Source organism: Pomacea canaliculata, linkage group LG11, assembly GCF_003073045.1.
Source record: "Pomacea canaliculata isolate SZHN2017 linkage group LG11, ASM307304v1, whole genome shotgun sequence".
In the NCBI taxonomy this organism is placed as follows: Eukaryota; Metazoa; Mollusca; class Gastropoda; order Architaenioglossa; family Ampullariidae; genus Pomacea; species Pomacea canaliculata.
The window spans coordinates 24,130,543-24,148,316 of record NC_037600.1 but is presented as its reverse complement, the minus strand read 5'-3'; the positions used below and the strand labels follow the sequence as shown (position 1 = coordinate 24,148,316).

Below are 17,774 nucleotides of genomic sequence, written 5' to 3'. Positions count from 1 at the left end.
GTGAACATCAGTTAGGTTGGAACGCAGATTGGTCTTGTTAGTTTTCATGGTCGAAAATGTTTGCTCACAAATGTATGTAGACCCGAAAAGAACAAGTAGTTTCATGGCCATCTTTCTCAGGTGGGCAAACTTGGACTCATTCAGTGACGCAAAAAGTTTGTCAATGCTTTCAGACTGGAATTTCTCTTTCAGGGTAGAGTCACACTGCAGGTCATCAATTCCAGCTGTAGAGCATCCGGCACCTTTTCAAAGTCAGCTGTAAACGGGGATGACAAGATATCAAACTCAGCAGCAAGTTTCTGGAAGTCCTCAAAACGACGAGCAAATTCATTGTCTAGTGTAGATATAATATTGGTGTATTTCTCAGTTGACATCATCTGGGCTGCCATAGTCTCCAGTGTTGGAAAGTGTGTTGTGATATTCTGACAAATTCACCATCACTGAACGATTTGCTGTGCTTGGCAATGTTGTATGCGACCACCAAGCTGGCATGAGTAGCAGCTCTCTGGGCTACTTTGGTTTTTACGAATACATTCTGCTGCTTTACAAGTTTTCTGTCCAGTTCTGTTGCTCTTGTTTGCCGTTCCGCTGCTGATAAAGTCCTGCCATAGCCTGCCATAGTACTGCCATAGCCTGTCATAGCCTGCCATAGTCTGCATGGTTCGTCTTATCATGGCGGCTAACGTTGTACTCTGTCAACACGGCAACACTTTCACTGCACAACAAACATACTGCTTTCTTGCCGACTTCTAAATCTAATTCTAACTGAAAACAAAGAATAAAAAACAAAGAAAACAAAGAACCAAAAAATAACTAACAGTCACTATTATTCGACGCAGTAAGCAAGTAATTAGTACATGTAGTGGGAGATTGCGGCAGAATGTGGCAGCGGGCCACATTATCATGTACGACCAGAAACAGTCTGCGGGCCAGTCAGAATCCCGTCGCGGGCCGGATCCGGCCCGCGGGCCGTATGTTGCCCACCCCTGCGCTAGACGGTGACTGACTGACACTGACACACCTGTCACCTGTCACCTGTAGTCGTGTGTCAGTCTCTTATACTAACAATTGTCTATCAGTGTTTGTCCTGTTTGCCATCGTCACTCTCCACCATCACCTCACTAATCACGTTTCGAAAAAGACTGAAGACCCATCTGTTTATTTAGGACAGACTTAAACAACCAAGCAACATTTCTGTCTTTATTTTTACTTTTCTGGTGTTTTTTATATTTGTTCACTTTATCTTTCTCTTCTTTTTTATTTTTTTTTTGTTTGTTTTTTGCTGCCCAATGAGCATTCTTCTGAATGAATACCTGCGCATTATAAATAGACATCATCATCATCATCCTCTTCTACTTTCAGTCTATCATCACGTCATCACCTTATGATGTCATCGGCATGACGTCATTACAGAATTTTACACCACGAGGTCCGCGTCTCTGTTAACACAACAACAAGTGTCAACAAGTTCCTCTGTTACAAAGCTGTCTGTGTGTGTTAATGTGTCAGCATGTTCGTGCGTGTGTCAGTCTACTAGTGTGATATCTATGTCAATGTGTCAGTCTACCAGTGTGATATCTGTGTCAATGTGTCAGTCTAGCAGTGTGATATCTGTGTCAATGTGTCTATATGTTGTGCACTTGCTGTCAAAGGGCCTCAGCAGACTGTAATGTCAGTGCCGTGCACTAAAGTGTTTAGTCTGATGTTGTTTACTGCCAGTGGTAAACAAAGGGGACAGAACTCTGAGACTAGTGTTTAGTTTAAAACAGGTACAAACAGTTGTTAATAGGTTTAAATAGTTGTAACAGTCACGTCACCCACAGGCACCTCGTGCGCATTGTGTCAGCAAAGTCAAGCAACAGGCTGACAATATAAACATACACCACACAGCAAATAAACAATAAATACCAATGACAGGATACAATACCTACACCACGATCACATGACACTGTTACAGTTTGCCAACATCTTGTCACAACACACACTATACATGTCACGACACGAAGTATCACAATCAGCCATTGCCGACGCCATGTTAGCCTCAGTGACTTCATGTGGATGGAGGATGAAGGTGGACAGCGAGTGTCGTCTGTGACCAGACCTCTACTCGTCTAAGCGATGATGAGGGCGAAGACAAAGCGCGTGTGTACCTCTGTGTGTCGATGATCTGTTTGACTAAAGAAAACCTTTTCGCGATGTGTTTTGATGGAGTCAACACATGAGTAACTTGGGACTAGACATGTCACTTGTATGTTTGACTGCAGCTGTCAGGTGTCTTGGGGTCACGTGACTAGAGCGGTGAACTGCTGTGTGCTGGTGTAACGGATAGGTACTTAGTAGAGGGGGTAAGGCGGGAAGGTCGACAACCGTGGTTGATCTGATTTAGGGTAGTGGGCTGGATGTTGTGATTTGCAAATCTTGATTTGCCCTTGAGCAAATGACGTAAGTTGTGATGTCAAAACAACGTGACGGCAAAAAGGTGATGATGATGTCGATTTGTAATGCGCAGGTATCTGTAACGATTCGCGATTGAGACGAATCTAGTTAGATTCATGTTTATTTTTAACTCTCCCTGTGGTCAGGGAAGAGCAGTCGCGCGAGCGCTGACGTAGCTCTGCGTGACGATTCTTTTGCGTCATATAGTGAATGACGTAAAATGAACTGAGCACAGCGTAACTAGGGCGACGGTAGGCAATGGAGAGCCATGCAGTACTCATGATTGGTTGAGAGAGTCACCAAGAAAGACTGTTGGATGGTCGTCCTAGTTACCTGGTCGCTAGGGGTGCCTGATTGGTCAGGAGGGAAAAAGCAGGAGTTAACTAGGTTGATTCTAAACGGTTCTAGACAGACGAGACAAGCAGTTGGAGAGTACAGAGCTCCGTGGAGTGTAAGTGTATGGTTAACTGCCAACAACGGATAGGCGACGTGTGTCCAGTGGAGTATTATCGTGTGGAGTATTACCAGTGTGGTGTAGTAAATCAATCCAAGCGGCAATATAATATCTTCGCCGATACGGCTTTCATTCTCCGTAACTTCACGAACTGCGTGAAGAAATTCAGTGGACTTCACAGTTGACTTCACAGTTAACTTCACGAACTGCGTGAAGAATTCAGTGGATTAACCTGCTGGTTCAGTGATCTCGTCAGCGCCAACCGTCTGAGAAACGTTAGGAGGAGGTTGACGCTGGAGGGGGTAGCGTTATTTTATTTTGTTTCATCCTCATCTCATCGTTAGTTAATTTCATAAACATTAAATGTGTCAATCGTTGGCCGGACCTTTTTGTTGAAAAAGGTGAAAGAGTGCGGCGAGCGGGGTTTACATGCAGATGTTTACACGCGCTCGCAGACACATTCAACACACTCTTTCGTAAAAACGTTACAGTATCCATTCCGAAGAATGCTCATTGCGCAGAAAAAAAGAACAAAAGAAGAAAAAATAAAGTGAACAAATATATAAAACACCAGGAAAGTAAAAAAAAAAATATGGCCAGAAATGTTTCTAGGTAGTTTAAGACTGCTTTGAAAGAAACAGATGGGTTTTAAGTTTTTTTTGCGGAACGTGGTTGGTGAGGTGATGGTGGAGAGTGACGATGGCAGAGCATTCCACAGCTTAGGTGCCGCGTGTTTGAAGGCCCTGGCTCCAGTGCCCTTCTTGTTGGTGTCTTCCACTGCAGGGAGACAGAAGCGTGACTGGAAGACTGAGCGCAGGCTACGTGACGGCTGGTACGGAAGAGCTATCTCCTGCAAATAGTCAGGAGCAGTTTTAGACATGCAGGACTGAGCAATGGAAAGTACTTTGTGGTCAATGCGAATGTTCATTGGGAGCCAGTGAAGGCTCTGTAGGATAGGGGTGATGTGCTCAGTGGACGACTTTGCACGGGTGACAATCTTGGCGGCTGCGTTTTGAACTCTTTGGAGTCGATCCAACTGAGTAGCAGGTATACCCCAAAATGCAACTGTTACAGTAGTCTAATCTTGATATGATGGTAGCCACAGCAAGTGAGTTCGCAGCAGCTTGAGTCAGCATGGGCCGTAGTCTACCTAAAGTCCTCAAAAAGTAGTAGGACTTTGCCACAACAGAACTAACATGGTTGCACGTGGAGAGCTCTGCATCAATAAACAGCCCGAGGTCCCGTACACAGTCAGCAAAGGCAATGGAGGGGTCACCGACCTGCACGGCACTAATGCCAATCTGCTCCCTTCTGGCCCTGGGGCCACACAGTAACTCTTCTCTCTTGTCGTCGTTGAGTTGAAGACGATTCCTGGTCATTGTTCATTGTTCGCTTTGTTCTGGTGAAGGTTTTACCCAGTTAGTCGCAGGAGTAGAGTAGGTGGTTGGGGAGAACTGTGAGCGTGATGGTGAGGCCCCTTGGCGGTCGTTGTCCCCCCTCTTTTGTCCTGACCTCTGGTGTTGTGTCCGGTCAGTCTGCCGTCGCTGTTCTCCTTGACGATGACCATGTTGTCTGTTTTGATCCCAGCTCTGCCGCTGCTGCTGGCGATCTTCCTTTGGTATCCCTAGCAGTTTTTTTCGATAGGGTTTCTGTCGCCGTTCCTCACTTCTATTATGACAAGTCCAGGAATATTAGTTGGTGCTGGTGACGCTGATGTCGCCGCCATCTTCCCTTGTGTGTTGTATTTGCGTACCTTTCATGACACGGAAAGATATGCAAGAAATGCCTCCGATACAAATAAGTTAATAAATAAATAAATTAATTCTCACATACGGAAGCAGCTCATGCAGCCTAAGAAGCCGGACTGCACTCGAGTCAATAGTCCTCGTGTGGGCACAACATAGTTTGCAATTTTTCCAGTCATCTGTAGGAGTGTTGAGAACAGCGACCGACCTGTGTAGTGAGCAGAATTTACTCTCCAAACAGTCTTGTGTAGAATACAGTGTGTTAGATACGTGTGTGTTATTTTACGTCGTTACGTGATGATGTTAGTGTTTTTATCAATCTGCCTGTTAGTGTGTATCTCTGACATGTCTCATACAGAAAACTCTAAATGTTTACAGAAAATGCCACGATAACCCCAACAACCATTACCTCCACCAGCGACTGCACACCACCACCCTGCCTACAGTGGAGAGACATGCTGGTGTTGTACTGGGATGACCTTAGGGACGACTCGGGTATCGTGACGGGACTTAAAGAAGCGGGTATCCCAGTGCAGGTGATGAAGAATAATGCCGATCACTTTGAGGACGTGGCAACGGCCCGCAGTGACGTGGTGTGGGTGGTATATGGAGATTGTGTTCGTGGTCTGGAGAGAAAAGTCGTCGTCTGTCGGGAGGATCTTTTCCGACTTCAGTACATGTCCCGGTGTACGTCACAACTTGTGGTTATGTCCCTTGACCACTAGCCGGCTAACCATCACACCCTATACCCATGAACGTAGATCCCCTATCTACGTCCATGATTTGCAGTGTGTTCCCTGGGGTGAGTTTCGCACTCAAGCCAAGGGCTTGCGAAGGTGATGGATGTAGTTAAAGGTACTGGCTCCTGTAAAGCTCGAGAGGAGCTGGACTCCAATGGTCAGTTAACCAACAGATGTGTGGACACTGACCTTCTAGTGTACAGAGCAGTTATTTCTGACATGTCTGACATCTCTAGCACTTCACCCGTTACACCAGATAAAACCTTCTGTCATGGTTTGTGTTGACAGACCGGGTGTTGTGATGAGTAAATAACACATCAGGGATGCGAGTCTATGCTGTTAATCATCATCATCATCATCATCATCACACATACCATTTTTTTCTACAGACAGTTGTTGACTGAGATGATGACGTCACTAAGTGTTCTTCTGTTTCGCTGCTATTTATATCACGTGACTGGTGGTCCCTTTGATTTCTCTGCTCTGTATGCGTGTCGGCACGTGCACCATGAGACTGAGGTCAGAGAGGAAACGTTGAAGTGTTTTGGTGGGAGGCTGCACCACGTGGGAGTCAATGAAGACTTTGTGTCAACACTATAGAGGACCACCAGTGTCTGGCCCTACACCCAACATCGCCATTGTCAGCTTGTTTCACAATCTCGAGTGGTCAGGGACTGCAGCCACACGAAGCCTCTCGAAAGTTGCGGCAATAGTAACATCAGGTCAGAGGTCACTTCCTGAACATCGTCTGTGTCGTCTAGTGTCTTTCATTTCAGTTGACGTCTGGCTGGACGTACATCTGCTGGCAAATATTCTTGTGTGCGTTTGTGTATTTCTGTGTTCCTTTATATATATATTTTTGATGTAAGTAAATGTAAGTGCAATCGCGTGTGAACGTGTAAATAAAAACAGGATTCAATAAGTATATGAACAGAGTCTTTTTGTCTTGAATATGTGACAGTAGTCGGGTAGGTCTGTAAGTAACACATGCTGCAGCTATTACAGCCATTTGCAGTTTCACTGTAGGATGATACGAGCTTAGACATACATGGCTTAATGTTTGAAATAAATTGTGATGGTGGCAAGATCAACCTGAATGCTCGGAGATCACACACACGCCTTTCTACGCGCGTGCCAACGCCCGTTACGCCAGTAAGTATCGTCCCTGGTTCACCCAATCACCATTAACCTCTCCAAGTGCACACAAGCCGAGCATCAGTGACAGACGACAGTTGCTGAAGTGTGACGGACGGTTTGTGTCGTGAGGTCGTCACACCAGTCGTCAGGACCACGTCAACAGCACACGAGGAGGACGAGAGCAGAGCGTGTGTTAGCTTTGTCCAGCTCTAGAGATGTACTCAACCTGACACTGACACTGTCACTGACATTGACACTGACACCGACACGACGAAGTGAACTTGTGTCACAGGAATCACCAGTCATGACGAGATGTCGATACACAAAACACGTTCACAGTGACTACTCTGTGTAAGTATGTGAACACGTGAACAGTTTGGATAACATAGACGTTGTAGACATCGTAGATAACAAGACAGACAGTATCAGCAACGAGAGCTGTCGCCACTCACAGACTGACGTGTCCTCGCTTTGGGTGGTAAGAAGACAGAAAGATGGGTTAGTGACTTAGTCCATTCAGGGGTCGTTGTCATGGAGCGAGGGCAAGTCGTCTGCCAGGGTCAACATGTTACGTCATTGACGAGACGTTGAGAGAAAAAGTGAGGACAGGAGACTGCAAAGACACTCAAGCACAGCACAAACATCTTGTAATAAATACGAGACCACGTGACATTAAACTACAGAGTTGTCTATAGTCACACATGTAGGTGCGTGATGTTATGTTTTGTTGTTTGTGTTTCAGCCAGTGACTAGCGCTTTGCCACACAGAGATGAGTTTCCTCCCCTCACACAGACAGCAGAGACACTGGAGTCTGTTCAGTGGAGACTACTAGTCAGTTATGTCACGTGGTCAACCGTCTGCTTCACAGCAGGTGAGAACTGTCTCGGACCGCGAACGTGTGAGTTTACTACTGACGCCATCTGTAGAAACTAAATGGTGGACCAGCCAGTCACGTGGGTATTTTTATCCAAGTGGAAATAGTATGTAATTAATTTTGTGTACATTAAATTTCTGATTCTAGACAAAGAGCAAGAGAGGGAAGGGTTGCTGTGGTAGACGACCTTCTGGGAGCGTTTACCTACACGCCGTGACTGATGGACAGGCCACTCTTCTTGCTGACACGGGTAGGTACACTGCTCCTACGGGTACCTGTGAGGTGAATCATGACAGACATTGTATAGCAGCACAAAAGCAATAATTAACGATGAGGTTATGAGAGGGAGACAACTGATGTTTAGTCATGCTAGGAGAATCCCATAGAAGTGAGAGACAACGAGACTTTGTGGAATGAACAGCATGTATGTCTTGATGTGGTATGTGTTTACCTGCTGATAAAGGTGAGAAGACCATCGATTGACTCACTTGCTTTGTTTCCTAGCAACCACGAGACCGTTTTCGGAGGTAGAGAAAAGCTCAGGCGCTCGTGTCATGCTGGACTCTAAGCCCTCACCTGTACCAGGTATGAAGGTTGTCGTCATCACTGGTCATCCCTCGCAGGTCCAGACAGCAGTCAGGCTCATCAGTCACAAGACTCGCGCTCAGGTTTGTGGTTTGACGACTTGAGTTAACAGCAAAGCAAGTAGCATGGAAGAAATCACATAAAGGTACAAACACAGTCTCACTAACACATTAACAGCAGAAGTGCCTCACCCGCTCGGGTTCTCCCACTTTACACATGTGTTGGGGACAATGACAATTCTTGGGAGATAATAACAGGTAAACAATCCGACAACACGGACAACCACCCGATGCTCGCTGTGTTCAGTCACTTTACCATCCTTGTGTGAGTCGCTCGACTCGTGTAGGAGACATAAGTGCGATTTATTTGTGCTATTAGCAAGTCATCAAAAAGGATTAATTAAGAGGAGTCTACATAAAAAGTACCAAAACTTAAATAAATTGTACAAGCAACCGACGTACACAAAATGTTGTTACTGCATCATGCTGGGGTCACAGCCCCCACCCCCCACACGGAGTCTTGCCACTTGCTGTGTCTCTGGTAAGTGAAGCGATGGGTGGTGACGGTTAACTGTATTGTCTACATCTTCTAGCCTGTTAAACAAAGTTTGCTACTCATGTAACAATTGCTGCTTGGCCTGTCCCAACCCCGCTAACTAGCACACCACGTGTACCTTCTGTAACAAGTAGTAAGCTATATGAAGCTGTCATCATCGCAAATCACAACAGAAAGTGAGTCTAAGTGATCACTAGTGAAACATTATTGATTCACATATATTCACAATTACTATTAACATAATATTTGTTCTCACAGCAAGTCTACATTCTTATTGTTATCCAGGGAACACTGCCAGACCAAGCCCAGACATTCTGGCTCCAGTGGGTTGAATCCTCGTTCCCTGACCTCGACTCACGCGCCTACTTCCTGCCTCCTGTCTACTTCAACCGCGTGCCCATGACCAGACAGTCCCTAGCTGGTGAGGATGTTCTTGTCCTCCAGTCAGCATCTGGTCAGGCCGGTCAGTCCAGCCAGTCAGCATCTGGTCAGGCCGGTCAGTCCAGCCAGTCCGTGGCGACTCCATCTGCTGCTGTTCAGACTTGTCTTCCTCAGCCTCCTCGTGTTCAGGACAGTGATGTCCGAGATGATGCAGCCATGCAGCGGGTCCTCTTCTGTCTGAAGGAGATGAGTGAACAGAAGGGAGAAGTGCTGTTTGCAATGAGTAATCTACAGTTCAGTCAGTACCTGGGGGAACCTTGTTACGCTGCTGCGGCTGCTCAGTTGGCCCTACCCGCTACCCTTCCTTCCACCCAGCCACGAAACTGGAAACAGGGAGACTTTGATGTGCTTCTTATTCACCGCCAGTACGGCTTTGTGGTCTGTGAGGTGAAAGCGTTTGGTGACAACGTGCATGCACTCAATATGTCGCCTCAGGTAATAGAAGATAAAATAAGAGACAAGCTGAAAGAGGCCTCGACACAACTGGACAAGGCGGCGGCCATGTTGTCACACCTGGTGTCCGATGTTACACCTGGACTGCACATCACTAAGGTCATTGCAGTTCCTAACCTAAAGGCCGATCAGGTGAAGCAGGCTCTTTCTGGCCACAAACAGCTAACACAGGTGAGAACTCTCTCGTCTTTGTCAACCAACAGGTAGACATTGAATGTATACCTTGTATTCGTACACTGTGTTTGGTCAACACCTCACTAACAGACAAAACAATTTTTTTTCCCAAGGACGATTTCACTACCTTTAATTTAGCAAAATATTTTCTAATTATTGTTCAGTAATTTTCACAATGTTTTCTTATATTATTCAAGTGGAGAATGTTTCGCTTGTAACAGGCGGTTGAGAATGCTATGTCTGACAGTCACGTGTCGTCAAGCTTGTCATAAGTCACTACACACTTTTTTTCACTCACTATGTCTTCTGAACTTATGTAATATATTATTCCTCCATTTTCCTTTGTCTTAGAAGTTTAGTGTTTTCCCCAGTTACTTATTTATGGGACCGATTCATTATTAATTTCCAGCAGTCTGCAAATACTAAAATAATATGTTAAAATAATTTCTTCTTCGACAGAAAAGTAAAATTTTATTAAATGTACCTCTGCGACTTGATTTCCCTTTCCCATGCAATAGTTTTTTCCCTGTGATGATTTCATTTTAAAAAAGCTCGTTCATAAAACTAAAAAGTTTGTGAAAGCAGTCAAACAGTTGTAGTAAACAATGTGTAACCGACTAGAGGTGGCGTGTCATCAGGTCAGGAAGATATCAAGCCGCCAGACAGATTGTTTCTTTTTTCTTTAAAGGGTAACTAGAGCGCACAGTAAAAAACCACAGAAAATAGAGCATAAAGTATCACAAAAGCATATTCCAGTGGTATTTTATGACCAAGAATAGCATCGTCTTCATGAACTGTAGTCAAACAGCAAAGATGTGATCCTCGGTAAAGGAAAACAGACCAGGACTATGTGCTGTTGCTGAAGGTTCTCTTTGATTCTCACATGGAGTTAGTTCCTAAAGATGACGACTACAAACGCCAGTGGATGAATGTTATTCAGGTGTCTGTATAATTATACAGGTCTCTGCTTTGTTCAAACCTGCCGTGTGAACTTCGCCGTACTCAAGGGTTTGCTCAAAATATTTCAAAAGTGATTTTTATCCAGTCACGTGCACAGTACAGGCAAGTCTTGGACTTTCAGTAACACGAAGAGATCCTACATTAGTGCCGACTGTACAAACACATGAGCTGTTATGACCAACTGATTGCTAGTATACAGCTTCAACAAAGATCAAGCACCGGATATGCAGCATCTACACTTTCTACACGTGTGGTCTACAGGTAACATGGTGACACACTCACAAACACAACATCAGAACAATTCTAACAGCGGACAGTGTGAAGACACCACTGATGTGCTGCTGTAAACAACTAACAAAGAAATGAGGATGACAAACATTCGAGGAGCTTAAACAACAACACGTGAGACATGTGCTTCGTGGCTCAGTCTAATACAGTCCACTACCACCTTTTCCAGTAACACTATTCTACCCAGAAGATCCTTCTTCCAAAGATTTTCCAAGTCCACCAAGCCCCTCGCTTACTTTTTCCAAGAAGATTCGCTATTTGTGCTTTTTGCCGCCTTGCCACTCGGGGCTTAGGAAAGTAAACAATGTAGGCATTCAAGGCGCTGGTATACCGGTTGTAAAGTCTGCCATAGGTCATCTTCTTGTCTTTCTTTTCCCATTGTAGGAATAAACCAGTTTGTCCATTGTGTTGACCCCATCTTTTATGTAGTAACGTTTTGTGAGAAGATTGCAGTCATGAAGGCGAGTATACATTTACATGAAACTACACTCGCGGCAGTCTTTTACTTTTTTCTTACAAAAAAGGACCGGTCAAGTTTAACACTTAATGTTTTTTTTAAAAGAGAGTGATAGAATGGGAAAAAATAACCCCGATAGTTCTTTGTACCGTCTATAGAAAGTTAATGACTTCCCCGGCATTTGACACTCTGCTGATCAGGTGACCGTTTACAGGCAGTCACATGATTCGGTGTCCACACACACACACTATTGATATACAAGTCCGCCTGAACAGACGATCACAGATATATTCAAGATGGTGAGTCGTCGGCACGAAAGTTCCCACGGAATGTTGACCGGTGGCTTATATTCAAGTCAGCGAGCTATTAACTCAGTGGTGCTTCCGAACTGATATACCTCCGGTTATATATCCAACTGAATCAAGTGGGTTATATTCAAGATAAATTATCTTCAACCGTTTCAACTGCGCGAAAGGCTAACTTGAGTTCACATGAAATGAGAAATTAAACTATTTGAATTCCAAGACAACACACCTGTGGTTCACACTGAATGCCGGGGGAATGTTATTCAGACTCACCTATTTGCCCCCTACTCTTGTTTAGACCAATGAAACACCCAGTAACTGGGTAACTAAAGGGATCGTTAGGTTCCTTCCACTATTTTCCCTCCCAGAGATCATGTCCCACACAGCTCCTTCACCCTGGTTCTCTTCTCTTGGTTCCATGCCCACCGACCACAACAATGTCTCTTCATCGTGTAGTCGCCATGGATCCCACCTGCACTGACTGTGTTGCCCGAAGTCCCCGCCATGTGAACTCCTGACATTAAATCTCGTTTACTAACAGGAGTCGGGAATTCCCCTATCGCGTCACGGACTGATGTCATTTGCATCACATGGTCACGTGGCTTCCCCAGGATGCGTCCTTGGTGTACTTCTGCTAAGAGCAGACAACTCTTCCTGTGCTTGAACGACGAAAACGAGGCTGAGATTTGAGCCGTGAATCGTTACAGTCTTGTAGCAGTTCAACATCACTGCAGCTGTTTGTCTACCGTGGTGTTGGCAACATCCGGTTGATGACGAGAAGTACTAACAATAACTACCACCTTGCCTTTCTTTGGGCAATAAAAAGCCAGCATCAAGTGATCATGAACAGCAAAGAGTGTTAGTATTTGTTTGGCTCCATTTTGTTTCTGTAAGAGCTCGTGGAATCTCTTGTGTGGTTTTAGGAATGGTCGTCAGCAAGGTGAGCTTCTTAGCAAGAAGTTTGTCTCCCAGCCTCAATCTAATGAAGACCTTGTCACTCGTTAGGTTCCTTCCACTATTTCCCTCCCAGACATCATGTCCCACACAACTCCTTCACCCTGGTTCTCTTCTCCCCCTTTTTTGGGTTTTTTTTTTTTTGGGTTTCAGGGTGGTATTCCTCGTGTATACTTAGGAATTCAAATCATAAGACATTGTGGTGTCCTAGTAGACACAGTTTTATATCATGTTTCCCTGGGTTGCTAGGGATGTGTTGTTTGAAAGGACATCTGCTCCTAATGAAGTCTAACTGATTATAACTGTCATATTTTGTTGAGCATTCGTAACATCCTTTCAAGTTATCTACTCAAACATCAAATATTTCAGAGACTGCTGACAGCCTTTCATCGGGTCGCCTTTGAAGTCGTCTAACAGCATGAAATCGGAGCACTCCCTCATTGAACGAATCTAGCTTTGAGCATCCCTTTTCGAAAAATTGTTCTCTCGTGCTTCCTGCTCTACAACTGTTCTCTCAGTTCATCTTGAACTTTACAGACACCAGCCTAACTCAGTACACCCATAAAGCAGTCAAATTCTTTGCTAGTTATTTATAATATGACAAATCGCTGTTGTAATCATCGTACAATAAGGAAGCAACTTTTGTAGGGTCCACCACTGCGCGAGGCATTTTCTCGACTGAAGACAGAAAGAAAATAGCCACCAACATAGATTGTAACGGGAGGCTAGGAATAATTCGACACATAGGTCAGAAATACCGTCAGGTCAGACATATGCAAGGACGGCGAGAGAAAAAATTTGCATGATAAGATGTTTATTTCTTGAAATTATTGTTGGATTTTTGGGTAGGAAAATGCTTCTATTTCGCAGTATGGGGGGAGGAAGGGAAGAAAATCAAAGTACCTGGGGGAAAACCCCGACGCCCAGCCCTACGAACAAAAGTCAGATACAGAGAGTGTCCCATGACGAGATCTGAACACAGAGCCGCTCACTGCGCCCCTTTTGGAATTCATCCGTCACAGCGTGACATTGGTACACGGGGTTTACACGTACCTGTCTGGTTCTATGCTCCTCAAGGGAGCAACAAGGAATAAACTACTAAACATGGACCTCACAGAAGGTTAACGATAGAATTTTAATATGAGCAGCGAATTTTGGAGATATTAGAAAATTCACTTCATCCACGATGAGTCCACCACTAAAGTGTGAGGGTTATTCTTAGAAACATTGAAGTAAAACGTTAAGATATTCCTTCTCACTCATTAGTCATTTTCTTTGATCACGTGAATATTTGACAGGACCTGTGTCTGTGTCTGGGAGCACCAGACCCCGCCGACATCACTGGTCTGTGTCTGTGCTGTGATCAGCTGTCTGACCCCGAGACCCCGTGTGACGTCAGTAGTCACGTGCTGAGGGAACTGGGACACTGGTGGCAGCGACGTGTGGCTGGGGCTGGACCTGACAGTCACATGACTGATGCTGTGTACAGGACTCTGGTGGCCAGGTGAGTAGAAGTGTAGGGTGATATGATAATACATCAATGAGTGCTTGCATATAGGTGGCATTGGTAATCACTGTACTAAAACGCCGGTTGCCAGTAGCAACCACTATAAGCTATCAGTGTCCAAACACCAGCTGTCGGTGCAAAGGAGGTAAGGGACGGGAAAGCAGTCAGCAGCAGTGGTCACGGCATCTGTCAAAAAAATGCCATTGCAGGCAGAAGACATTGCCCCCCCCCCCGAATGGCTAGGGTCAATTGTCTGTGGGTTTTCACAAAAGTTTGACGAAGATACTTCTAATAGAGGAGGGTTTACTATTAGCTGCTACCCAGCTGTAATCACTGAAACCAAGGTACAGATGTTGCTGGAAGCTATAGAACCGGGAAAAAAAAAGGTAAGAAGTTTTGATTGGATCAGCGAATTATTACCGTCGTTAGGTACCTAAATCGGTGCCATTGCAGCTCCATTGTCAGACCTCCTTAAAGAAAGGATGTTATAACATAGGTGTAGACTTGATATTCGTACAAGACCAGGATGGGATGTTACACCTGATGGCGTTCTAAAGCCGGAACTGAACCATTGCGGAGCCAGCATACTCCACTTTGAAAAAAAAATTGCCTGGCGCTGATGTTTAAAATGTTGAGAATACTGGTACAGCAACAAGTTCCTACTGGAGTGAGATCATCAACCACTGGCGTACTTGGATGAGACCAAGCACCTTAAAAAACGCCTACAATAGCGAGCTGAGGCAAAACATATACATGAAGCTGACAATATAAACAGTGAGCTGGCAATATATACAGGGAGCTGACAATGTCGGAGCCGACTACCTCAGTCGTGTTCAAGAAGCGGTGTTTGTGTAACATGGATTGTTGTAGTTGTTGTATGTTCAGAGATGGGAAGGAAGAAGTTTAGTGTGGACCTGCTTACACCATCCTGTTAGCTACAGACACCAGGGTGTGACTGGTATGACATTGTGTATATTTGGTGAAGTATGTTGTCATTTAGTTCACATAAAGCCAGGGTAGAGACCAGTGGAAACTGTAAGTGTAGGTGATATATTTTTCGCTAGCCAACTAGTCTACTGCTGTATGTTTACGAAATCAGAAAACACCCTTGTAGCCAGGGGGTGTGACGACAGAACGTGGGATGGGGAACTGGAAGACAGGCGATAATAGAATGGCGGGTAGCGCTGGCTGTCATGTCGGTGATACAACTCTAGATAAGATAAGATAAGATAATACTTTATTAATCCCTAGAGGGCAATTCAGTGCAATTCTTTAGTAATTCTTTAGTAATTACAATCACACGCGGGTCAATTCAGATGAAAAAATGAATTTCAGAGGCAGGGTGACTGTGTCTGGCGCTAGTGGTGATGCATGATGGGTTGTAGTTATGTAGAGATCTGACCAATGAACGTGGTTGTGACTGTAGCTGACCAGTCGTGTATCCCGTAGAGTCCAAACCAGTAAATTAAAATTGTGATGGAACCACAATCCAGGCTTCGTTACCAAACTCTCAGGCCATACGCCTGAAGGGGAGAGAGACTGAAAAGTCAAGTCTTGGTCATTAAGTTCATCATCACCAGTCTACCTCCACCAGACAAGACACGTGGTATAGGGACTTCTCATGAGATGTGCAGTACACTCTTAAAACACGGTGTCAAGAACAATAATCTTTATCGCTAACACGCAGAAGAAACTGCAGAAGTACATTTTAGTTCACCTTTACTAAAGAAACGATTTTTTTAAAAGTTAGTAGAACTTTTTTTTCTTGTTCCTAATCCCCATCCCCTCTAAGGAGCAAAGGGCCGCAACTACACCCCACTATAGGATATAGTACTGAGCGTCCCTTTTGGACCATATTATGCGGGCTGTCTCCGCCTCTCTGTGGACTGCTCTCCTCCACGTCTTTTAGGGCCATCTGATGATGAGGATGTGGACATCTGTGGAAAAACGTCTGAATCTTGTTGGTGATGTTGTTTGTCACATGCCATGTCTCACATCCATACAGAAAGACTGACTTTATATTTGTGTTAAAGATCCGGATCTTGTTGTTTAAAGATACATTTGCAATGACAATACTTTATTTACGAGGGGTAAAATAAGCAACTGAGCGATTTTTTTTCCATTTAGCCCTCGCCCTTTACAGGGAAGGGAATAACTACATAAATGAAGTAATAAAGCATGATAGAAAAAAAATTGTTTTAAACATAAAGAAGGGTGGATATGTACAAGGTGATGGTTAAGAAGATACCGAGGTCACCTGGAGTTGGGATGAATCTCTAGAGGCCTCATCTATATGTCTTGTAAGTGTTTAGATAGATGGCTTTGAAAGCAGTTCAGGGAGTGCAATTGTTTGAGATGGAGAGGGAGGCTGTTCCATAGCACGCTTCCTGAGTATTTCGGACTTGATTTAAAAAGGTCTTGTCTAGCAATGGCAATATTCAGTTTAGGAGAGGTTCTAGAGTTATTGGAGGACAATAGTAGAGTCTTGGCGATAGTTTGCCCGTCAGTATTTTATACATGAAAATGCATTTGTTACATTTAAATCTGTCTTTTCGAGGAAGGACGCCTAGAGAGGTGAAGTCACGTGGGTTTATCGTCGGTTTTAGCAGAACAGCTTTGACAGCTCGCCTCTGAATGCTTGCTCGAGGTTTCATGGAAGCTCCACTAGCGGAGTCCCAGAGGGTGGAGGCATAGTCAATGACTGACTGGATGTGGGTGGTATAGAAGAGTTTTCTTGTGTGTCTAGGAAATGTTTAATTCTTGACAGCTGGTAGACTTTCTTGGAGATGTTTTTGCTTATGGTTGAGATGTGTTGGGACCACGATAAGTTATTGTCAACGGTGACACCATGAGTTTGTGGAACTGTACTTCCATGATTGATTGAGCGATGATTTGGATACTAGGAAACGGGGTAAAGCCTTGGAGTTACTCCAACAGCAACGCTAAATGTATAAATAGAGCAAAATGAAAATAAAATAAAAAAGAAATTAATATTAATTAATTTACTGCATCTGAATGACTGTAAAAAAAAACATCTTTTTTAAAATGTTACCAATTTCGGAAAAGATGTGAATAATTTGATTCTTACCTGTTAATCAGGTTCTGCGGTCCGGCGACAACAGTGAGTGTGCCATGCACATGTCCTCCACGTGTGAGTGTCAAGACCCTGGGTCAGGCCGTGTGGTGGACAGGAGAGTGCTATATGCTGTAATCACACCTCTTTCCGGAGCAAGTTCACTGCTACACACGGCGCCTCCCACACTCTTTGTCACCGGACCGCCCGGTACAGGTAAAACTGTGGTGCTGCTGCTGATGGCCATACAGTGGCTGCTTGGTGGTCACCACGTCTACGTTGTCAGTAGTTGGGATGGAAGTCGTCCAGCGTGCATCATGTTGTATCACCTGTTGCTGCAGACAGTAAACACACAACAGTCAGCAGGTGTGTCACCCGGTCAGCCTCACCTCCTGCTGTATGAGCTTGATGGCGGTGAAGACGTGGAGAAGGCCGTCAACGACTTGTCACAGGCGGCGAGTGGAGGGTCGTTGTACGTCATCGCTGATGAAGTAGGGAGTGTGTGGAGGTGAGTTGTACAGCGTGTGATGTGATGATAGACACACAGGTAGATGCTGTCTGCATTTACTGGATTAAAACTATTTGGTGCTTAACAGTTGTGACACCTGATGTAGGTGTTGTGTTGTCAACATAAA

At 44.7% G+C, this 17,774-nt stretch overlaps 1 protein-coding gene across 7 annotated transcripts in view; it reads left to right on the top strand.

Annotated features, from left to right (window-relative positions):
* The window catches only part of LOC112574795, a 40,101-nt gene extending 22,537 nt beyond the window's left edge, over positions 1-17,564 (top strand). For 4 of the 7 annotated variants that reach the window (XM_025256084.1, XM_025256087.1, XM_025256086.1 and 1 more), the window contains one exon: positions 17,166-17,560. In XM_025256084.1, the coding sequence (XP_025111869.1) occupies positions 17,166-17,277 (112 nt within the window). In that variant the 3' untranslated portion in view covers positions 17,278-17,560. Of the gene's footprint in view, positions 1-17,165 lie in introns of all 7 variants that reach the window. The other 3 variants (XM_025256090.1, XM_025256089.1, XM_025256088.1) reach the window with 2 other exon arrangements.
* The last annotated feature ends 210 nt before the right edge of the window (positions 17,565-17,774 follow it).